Source organism: Amblyomma mixtum, chromosome 7 (assembly GCF_055824585.1).
Source record: "Amblyomma mixtum isolate Tamu chromosome 7, ASM5582458v1, whole genome shotgun sequence".
Lineage (NCBI taxonomy): Eukaryota > Metazoa > Arthropoda > Arachnida > Ixodida > Ixodidae > Amblyomma > Amblyomma mixtum.
Window position 1 is genome coordinate 134863604 of NC_143018.1, and position 9550 is coordinate 134873153.

A 9550-nucleotide genomic window follows, 5' to 3' on the forward strand; every position below is an offset into this window, starting at 1 on the left:
TCTCAGTCACAACAACAACAGCAACAACACAGCACATGGGCGCCTCTGGCGTTTCGCCTCCATCGAAACGCGGCCGCCGCGGTCGGGTTCGAACCCGGGAACTCCGGCACGGTAGACGAATGCCTTAACCACTTAGCGGCGGCCGCTGCGGGTCGCCCTTTCTTCAATTACAAATTGCTTTGATTAATTACAATATTATGGTATTTTTTATGTCGCCCCCGATTATTTGGAGCACGTGGTGCCAACTCCATCGACGGCTTTTCGAGCGAACGAGCTGTATGCGCTGTTGCGTAAAATCGACTGGCGCACGTAACTGTTCCCCAATATAAGTGGTATCGCCGCAACTGCGCCAGGGGGCAGGGGTTGGAGAGAGGGGAACAAAAGAAGACAGAGGGCAGGCGAAGGTGAGGGAGACGCAGAGCACTGCAGCGCGTGCATGCGCCGGGAGAAGGGATAGGGAGGGGGGACTCAGAACAGAAAGCACGAGAGAGAAAGGGAATGCTGCGCGAGACAGTGCGCGAGGGTAGCGAGCGCGTGCGGCCGAGAAAGACGCCGTTAGATTTTGAGGCCTGGCAGTCGAGGCGTGCCGACACTACTGGCTTACCTTGGTCAGTGGTCGCTTCCTCAGGAACCTGCCGGGTCGAGCCAACTGTTCGAGCTGTTCGAATCTGAGGCCATGAGTTCGGGAGCCAGCCGTGTCATGCTGACGGTGCTCGGCTGACATGACAGAACCGAGCCAGGAGGACTCGACGTGGTGGCGCCGGACTCAGCCCTATTCGAACAAAGAACCAGCGCCGGCACCGCGACCCGACCGACCACAGGGGGACTTCCTCAAAATGTGAGCCGCGCCTTATAATAGCGCTTATTTTTGTTCCTTTCAATGTGAATGTGTTTTGTATTGCGTGAGTGGTTCGAAAACGTCTATTGCATCTTAGTCTAGTGTGCGCGTAGCGCGTCCACGGGTGTTGTTCGCCAAAAACGGGCACGGCGTTCAGCGAGAAGGCGTCTCATTCAGCTGTAAGCGCCGTCCATTAGTTCCTTGCGTACTCAAGAGCCATCACGACATGGTTTCTTCCCTGCACTGCCTGGTAATAGCCGTGTATGACGACAGTCTCAGACGAGCGCCTGCTTGGGAACGTGGCCTTGGACGCCCACCTTTTTGGCCACAAAATTTGACCACCTGGAGTTATTTAACGAGCACTGACATCACACAAGGCACGGGTCTCGATTTTCGCCCCTATCCAAATTCGACCACCGCGGCTGGATCAAACCTGCGTCTTTGGGGTCAGCAGCCGAGTGCCGTAACCACTGTTGGACCGATAGCAGGGTTGTCTACCTTATTTCTGAACTCTCCTCTATGGCGTTTTTAGAGCGCAGCTCTTTCACGCCTGTTTCTTCGTTTCGCGTCGTCGCCGTCGCCATTGTCCGTTGTAACCACCAAATTGGTAAATTGGTTTATGAGGAAAGGAAATGCGCAGTATCTGTCTCACATACCTCGATGGACACCTGAAACGCGCCGTAGGGAAGGGAGGAAGGTGGGAGTGAAAGAGATGCCATTGTGGAGGTTTCCGGAATAATTCCGACCACCTGGGGATCTTTAACGTGCGCTGCCATCACACAGCTCACGGGCGACTTTTGCATTCCGCCTCCTTCGAAACGCGACCGCCGTGCTCGGTTTCGAACCCGGGTACTCCGGCCCAGTAGACGAGCGCCTTAACCACTGAGCCCGCGACGGGTGGCGGTACTGACAGGTGTGCGCTGCATGCGTTGGCATTGACTACGTTGTGGCAGAAACGCGGCGCTGAAGCCATAGGGCACGTAATTGGCTCCCTGGTTTAGTGGACGCCTGAATCGTGGTTATAGATACGTGAATGATGCGAGATGTCGGCTACATGCGTTCGTGCTGAAGACGGTGAGCGAACTCTTACGATCAAACATTACCTGCTTCCTGCCAGGGTGGCAGGGGGGGGGGGGACGTTAATGTCCATATAAAGACAAACGGTAATTACCACTTATGCGGGAGAACATCCCGTTCTCTCGCTCGTAACGCCTCCCACGACTGTGACAACCTCGCGAAATACTTGCACGGAAACCACGTCTTTGAGAACCAGGCATTGGTGCAGCAAGTCGAGCATATACCCATGTATTACTGATATAACAAAGCTTGCTGCTGCTTCCTCAAAGCACCGTATTCTCTACACGCGCGTCTCTTCCTCCTCCTCCGCACCGGCAGTGTGTGGACGGCAGAACGCCTCCACCGTTATCGTGGTGCTCCCAGTGCATTGTGCGCGAACTGCGATAGCCATGACGTCAAACCGAGCGTAACTGAACCTTTTCGCTTGTATATCAAAGCTTAACTACAGCTAAGCCAATGCCAATTTTTGTGGCGGAAGCAACACTCCGCTAGGTGTGAGCGATTTCGTGCAGCCCCGGAGAGCCCCAACTGCGCATGCGCGAGGATTGAGTGTGAGACAGTAACTGTGTAATTCGCTTCCGTCAAATACAATTTTCATTTTGTTCATTACGGCACCTCTTTCTTCTTTCACCCCACTTCCTCCCTTCCTGTACGAACGGATGACGGGTGCCCACCGAGATATGTGAGACAGGTTCTGCGTAATTTCCTTTCCTCAAATAAAATTTCCATTCCCTTCATTACGACCCCTCTTTCTCTTTCTTCTTTCACTCCGACTTCCTCCCTCCTTCTACAAATGGGTGGCGGGTGTCCATCGAGATGTGTGACACAGGCTTACAACGGACATAGCCGACGGCGACGCCGCGAAACACAGAAACGGGTGGTGGTGGTGGAACTTTATTTCCAGCGGATAGAGAGGAGCGACCCGATGTCGCCTCCCGCTTAAACGGCGGCCGCTATCCCTTGGGCAGCGGCGGCGTCTTCAGCCAGCTGGAGGAGCTTGATCTGTGTCCCCGGGTCAGGGCTGAGCAATAGAGCCTCCCAATGATCAGAGTCGGTAATGAAGCGACTCGCGGGTAGGGACTGCGGGCAGTTCCAGATCATATGATTTAGATCGGCTTTGGCATCACAATTTTTGCATTTGTCTGAGTACAGTCCATCCGAATAGAAGCTACACAATTGGGGATTTGGATAGGTTTTAGTTTGAAGTTTACGCCAGGCTTTCGCCTGTTGCTTGGAAAGCGTTTTATCTGCTGGGGGAAATCTGAGTCTTGCAAGCCTGTAGTGCTGCAGGATTTCTCTGTAAGAAAACAACCTGTCCTTGCCGGAGTATAGGGCGGGTGTACTGCACGACCCAGCTCGGCGGGATAGTTCTCGAGCTAGGTTATGAGCCGCCTCATTACCAGCAAGGGAGGCATGAGCAGGCGTCCAGATTAGGCGAATGCGCCGCGTGGGCTGATAATTTAGCAGAATCCGTGCTGCTTGTGGAGAGATTCTTCCAAACGTGTAGTTACGTATTGCCAATTTTGAGTCGCTGACAAAGGTTTCTGCCGAGGATCCCGCAATGGCTAGAGCAATGGCTGTTTCTTCTCCAACATGTGTGTGCTGAGTGCGTATAGTGCTTCCCGTTATGAGTGTACCACATTCCGTGGTGACCACAGCTACCATCTTGTCAGCCGAAGAATCTGCTGCATCAGCATATACCACAGAGGTATCATTAAGGAAGCGTTTGCCTAATGATTTGGCTCTCTCTGCACGACGTTCAGCGTGGAAATCGGGGTGCATGTTCCGAGGTAGTGGAGGAATGACCAGAAGCTGGCGTATATGTTTGGGAAGGTCAGTTGTTGGTCCGCCTTGTCGTTCGTATGTTATGCCGAGTGTGGACAGAATGTGTCTGCCAGTTGGGGTGGCCGTTAGTCGTTCGTACTGCGAGACGGTTACCGCTTCAATAATCTCACTTAGGGTGTTATGAAGACCGAGACCTAAGACTTTCTCAGTCGCTGTGTGCATGGGTAGCCCAACTGCCTGTTTGACGCATTTTCTGATTATGGCTTCCACTTTCTCCTTTTCAGCTGACTTGAGATGTAGGTAAGGGCATACGTAAGCGATGCGGCTGATCACAAAGGCTTGTACTAAACGGAGAGTATTGCTTTCCTTCAAGCCCGAGTGGCGGTTACTAATGCGGCGAATGAGTCGCATAATTTGCTGCGAGGTTCCCTGAAGCTTCTGAATTACGTCACCATTGAAGCCGTGTTCTTGTAGAATGAGGCCCAAGATTTTAATTTTGGGTACTCGAGGAATGGGGACTCCACGAATACTGAGTTCGATGGCCGGTGGGGGTTGCGCAAGGGATCTGATTTTGCGGTATATGAGAAATTCAGATTTGGCTGGAGAGCACCGCAGCCCCCTGGGGTCTACATAGCTCCCCACGATATCGATGGCACGCTGGAGTCTCTCTTCGATTTCGGCATCACTGCCCTCGGCGGTCCACAAGGTGATATCGTCAGCATAGAGGCTGTGGTGGAGTTGCGGGATCTGCGCTAATTGGTGTGGAAGTTTCAACATTGCAACGTTGAAGAGAAAGGGTGACAGGACCGATCCCTGCGGGGTGCCCTTGTTGCCGAGGGGGAAGTCACGCGAGTGGAGACCTCCTACTTGAAAATGCGCCTTTCTACCTGAGAGAAAGTCGCGGATATAGTTGAAGGTGCGGGCTCCCACCCCGAGTTCATGAAGGTTCTCCAAGATCGCATCATGTCTGACATTGTCAAAGGCCTTTTCCAGGTCGAGTCCAAGAATTATTCTGGTGTCCCGCGTTTTTGCCTCAATAATCTGATGTTTGAGCTGAAGCATTACATCCTGCGTAGAAAGTTTTGGTCGAAAGCCAATCATGGTTTGGGGGTAAAGCTCGTTCTCCTCCATAAACCGGTTGAGGCGGGTATGAACTACGTGCTCCATGAGCTTACCCACACAAGACGTGAGCGAAATTGGCCTGAGGTTCTCAAGGCTGAGTGCCTTCCCGGGTTTTGGAATGAGAATGATCTCTGCCGTTTTTCCATATTTGTGGGATTGAGCCCTCCGACCAGCATTTCTGCATATACTCAGTTAGTGATTGTAGCGACTGTTCATCTAGGTTGCGGAGGATCTTGTTGGATACTGCATCTGGGCCAGAGGCGGATTTACAGTTTAGCCTGGCAATCTCTGCCCTAACCTCATCCACAGTAATCGGGGAGTCGAGCTGCGTGTTTTCCGGACCAGCATAATCTGGGAAGGCTTGGATAGGAGCATTGCCAATATATCTGTCTTTAAGTTCAAGGAAAAGGTCCTCTGGTGTGCCAGCGTATGCATGCACAAGCTTTTGCAGGTTCTGCCTCTGGGTGGTTTTGCTACCTGCAGGGTCAAGTAGATGACGGAGCAAGTTCTAAGTCTTAGAGACTCCCATATTGCGATCCATGCGGTTGCATATGTCCTCCCAGTTTTGCTGAGTAAGTTTGACCGCATGATCCTCGATCTCCTTGTTTAGCCTAGCTATTCTTCTGCGCAGATTGCGGTTCCACCGCTGTCGTTTCAGTCGGTTCTCGAGTCCTCTCTTTGCCTCCCATAGGTGAAGAAGCCGGCTGTCCGCAATCTCCAGGTGGTCAGCCTGCTCTAACGTACGGGTGGCTGCCTTGATATCTTGACAAAGATCCTGTGCCCAGACACCTATGTCTAGTATATCGGGGGTATCAGCTTCTCGGGCGGCCCTTTTAGCGCGGAACATGTCCCAATCGACAAGGGTGGGAGCTCGAGCGCTACGACGCTTGGGGCCAGTTGAAGCCACTATTTCCAATATGTAGTGATCGCTGCCGAAATTTTGTTGAGTGTTTATCCATGTTGGAGTGCCCGAATTTTTAGCAAAAGTCAGATCGGGAGTCGTATCCCTGAAAACACTGTTGCCGCAGCGGGTGGGGACTACTGGGTCTGTAAGAAGAGTCAACCCACACTGTTGTGCGGTGAGCCACAATTTTCTACCTTTAATGTCCTCCTGTGGGTACCCCCAAGCCGGGTGTTGGGCATTAAAGTCTCCCGTGAAAATGACGGGGTGATTGCCTGCAATTATCAGGGTCGCCTGAAAGAGCGGGCCAAAGCTTGCTTTCCGTAACTGTGGGCTGCTATAGACATTCAGCACAAACAGACTGTGGTCAGGTTTCCTAGGCGGAATTAATTGGACTAGCACGTGTGTGGCATTTGTGACTGGGGTATCGTGCTGGACAACCGTAATATTTCGTTTCACGAGAGTCGTGACTCCAAGCGTTTCACCCCCCGATGAAAAGGATTGATATCCAACTAGCTTGCTATTGGTTTGTGTCTCTTGTAGTGCGATTAAGTCCGGTCGGTCCCTATTGTGGAGGAATTGTTGGAGTACAGCTCGTTTGCGGCTAAATCCTCGGCAGTTCCACTGCCAGATGGTGTAGTTTGGTTGTGGCGCCATATTGTGCTAGTCTGATACCGCTTCAGAAGAAGCGGATTTGCGAATTTTGACGGGAAAAAACCTACTCTCTGCTTCCTGCTGCCAGGTGCCTAAGTTAAGTAATTCCTGCCGGTGTGTGCATAATTCTTCCATGATGGAAGTCATTGTAAGCTGCATTTGAATGAGGGTGTTAGTAGTCTGCGTTTGCGCTTCTTCAATTTTGTGAATGCTGTCGGCTAGTTTTTGGTCTTCGGAGAGGGAACCGCCCGCTTTTCGCTTAGGCGGGGGTGCCCGCGGTGATTCAACATGCATGTCCGCTCCGGCGGAGGTAGAGGGGGTAGGGTTATTGGCGCCACCGGTCATAGGCGGTGACCCAGTCTGCATTTGTTGCTGTTTTAGAGCGGCATTTTCTTTCTTTAGTTCCTCCACCTCGCGAAGTAATTTCCCTACCAGCACTTTCAGGCCTGCTAGCTCAGAGGGGTTGGAGTTAGATTTCTGGGAGGCTTTATCTGCCCAGCCTACCTTTTGCGTGCCGACGGAGTCCTGGTTCAAACCGGGGTTCCGTGGCTGGTGTGAAGGAGTCCTGGATTTGGAGGCGGACCGGCCTCTCTGTTGCAGTCGTGGAAAAGAGCTGGATCGATGTCTATAGTCCGTCCGCCCCCTGCTTTTGGAGCGGCTGCGTCGCTCTTTAGACTGCGGCGTCTCTTGGCTATTCTGGGTCTGATGTTGGCGTTCCTGTTCCCAGCGGCGTTTGGTCACAATGTATGGAGTGCGGTAGATCTCGCGGCATTTGTTGCTGCCCAGCTCATGGCCCTTACCGCACAAGGCACACTTAGGCTCACAGGTATGCGTTTCAGGAGGGTTGACCATGCCGCATCCGCGGCAGCGAGCGTTTTTCGGGTCCGGGCAAACGTCTCTGCGATGTCCGAGTTGTCCGCACAAAGAACACACTTCGTATTTTTTTTTGTAGAGGCAGCAACGAATCATGCCACCGCCGAAGCTGATCCAACGGGGAACTCTCTCACCGTTGAAGAGAATGAGGACCGTCTGCGACTGCGCACCCATGCGCCGGACACCACATATTGGAGGATTTCTGGGATGCTGAAGGTTCGCTAGGATGACAGCGTCCGATAGATGTTTGGGAACGCCTTGGATCACTCCTTTACCACTGCCGTCCGGCGTGGCGACATACGAGGTGATGGCGATCTTGTTCTCGCCGTAGGTGAGCTCCTGGATGCTTAAGTAGCGTTCCACTCGTGCCGCGGAATGGGTGGCCACCAGTATGGTGTGTTGCTTGAAGTTGAGGATCATGCAGTCTTCAGAAGATTCCGCCAAGGTTACACCCGCGGCGTCACGAATGAGTTGAAAGATTCCGAGTTGGCCACAGCTCTCGAGTATACGGAGGCCGCCCGATGGCCGGAGTATCACTTTGGTTACGCCCTTGGGTAGGCGAGGTAGGTTCGACGCCACCGATTGTCGAACAAGTCGTCGGCCAATCTTTTTCGCAGAGGAGTCGGCAGATTGCCGCATGCTGCCCTGTCCCTGGGCGCAATCGGTTCCATTGTGTGCCGCGGGGTCAGTCCTTCGGCGTTCGTGACCGGATCGTTGAGATTCACCGACGGTGAACCAACCATATTGGTGCGAAACTTCTTCGGGGGCTATATCAGTCCCCTCCACGGTGACTTCCATATCCAATGTTGAGCGAAGATCCCACTCAGAAAATGCGGCACAGCCCCGTCAGAGCGGGGTCGCTAGGCCTGGCGTAGGCCTAGCGGGCCGTGCGTACCGGCGAGAGCCGAATCGCAAAAAAGTCCGCACAAACAGGCAAAAAGGGACTTGCCGATGCGTTCGACGGCGTTATCCGAGCTTCAAACACGAAATCCAGGCGACAGCGGTGTTGACCGTCGCTGAATTCAGCGGTGGGCATGGGTGAAGCGAGGAGCGTTCGCACGAGCGTCCGATCCACGCCACGTCCAGCCAGCCTCTCTCGCAGAAACGGGCACCAAAGAGCTGCGCTCTAAAGGGGTGAGAGTACTGCACTTGCGGGTACTTCGACCGCTTAATGGAAAGGTTGGAGGTCGGCTATTTAGCTGAAGCACCATAACACCATCTGTCGGGCTAGTTGGTTGCGATCCATATGTATCAGCAGCGCGAACACCACACAGGAAGAAGAAGGAGAAGGTAAAGAGCGCTGAACTTCCAACTTTTCCAACTTTCCCTGTTTTTCCATTTTTCCATTCGCGCACACTCAGCCCTGTTTTTACATTGTCTTGTTTTTTCCGCATGTCATTCGTGCTTTTCATGGAAGTCTTTGAATAGTGTGATAGTAGTTATCAGTTTGATGCCCTGGACATCGTGTTGGTCCCAATTCGATAGAACGCCTTGATTACCCCCTGGTGGGATTTTACCTGGTATGTGTATAAAAGTGCGGGTTCAATTTTTGCTCAAATAAAAGTTGGAAGTTCAGCGCTCTTTACCTTCTTCTCCTTCTTCTTCCTGTGTGGTGTTCGCGCTGCTGATACATATGAAGCACCATGGTGTGAACACGGCCGCGACGGACGCATTTCGATGAAAGCGAAACGCTAAACGGGTCCCTGTGATGTGAGGCGTCCCACACAGGTGGTCGAAATTCTTCCCGAGCCCTCCAGTACTACTCTTCTTTCTTCTTTCACCTTCTTCCCTTTCCCTACGGCGCAGTTGAGGTGGCCAGTGAGGAGGTACTGCGCCTTCATTTATCGTTGTACGTGCCTCGAAGCACGACTCATTAACGGTGTGAGAGGTGCTCCACGTGGGAATACCTGAAGCGCCATCGCCTTTCAACTCGCCAATTTATGACAACCACCCTATGCTGATAGGGCACTCGTTTACTGAGTCGGAGTACCCGGGTTCGCGATGGAAACACTGCGATGTCCTGCTCTGCTAAGCACGAAATAAAACCTGCGCTGAAGTTTTCACTTTAGGAGGCCTTCATATGCCATCCTTCTACGCAGATCACTGCTTAGTGATTGGAGCGACGAGCTTTGCCGCGCTTTCACGGGGCCACTGCTCGAGCGTACTTACCTCATGGTAAGCGTCCACACTCTGACGAAGCCAGACGCAGCCTGAGGCCGAACCCCTAAGCGCGAAAACGAGAAATACTGCCAATTGCGCACGGGCCATAATTCAAAATGCGTTCCCGCGTTTGTCGCTAC

General features: G+C 52.8%; 1 protein-coding gene across 1 annotated transcript; it reads right to left on the reverse strand.

The window, feature by feature from the left end:
• Nucleotides 1-1113: 1113 nt before the first annotated feature.
• LOC149337650 (uncharacterized) lies at nucleotides 1114-8313 on the reverse strand. The gene is made up of 2 exons (XM_089553646.1): nucleotides 6810-8313; nucleotides 1114-1155 (listed from the first exon to the last, which is right to left on the reverse strand). Exons 1-2 carry the CDS (start codon nucleotides 8046-8048, stop codon nucleotides 1114-1116), a joined length of 1281 nt encoding a protein of 426 aa, XP_089409772.1. The 5' UTR covers nucleotides 8049-8313.
• Nucleotides 8314-9550: the final 1237 nt, after the last annotated feature.

Coding starts and splice junctions, on each gene's coding strand:
- LOC149337650 (XM_089553646.1), bottom strand. CDS start 8,048: ATGGAAGTCACCGTGGAGGGGACTGATATAGCCCCCGAAGAAGTTTCG. Junction 1,156..6,809: donor TAGCAGGCCTGAAAGTGCTG/GTAGGGAAATTA, acceptor GTGGCCAAAAAG/GTGGGCGTCCAAGGCCACGT.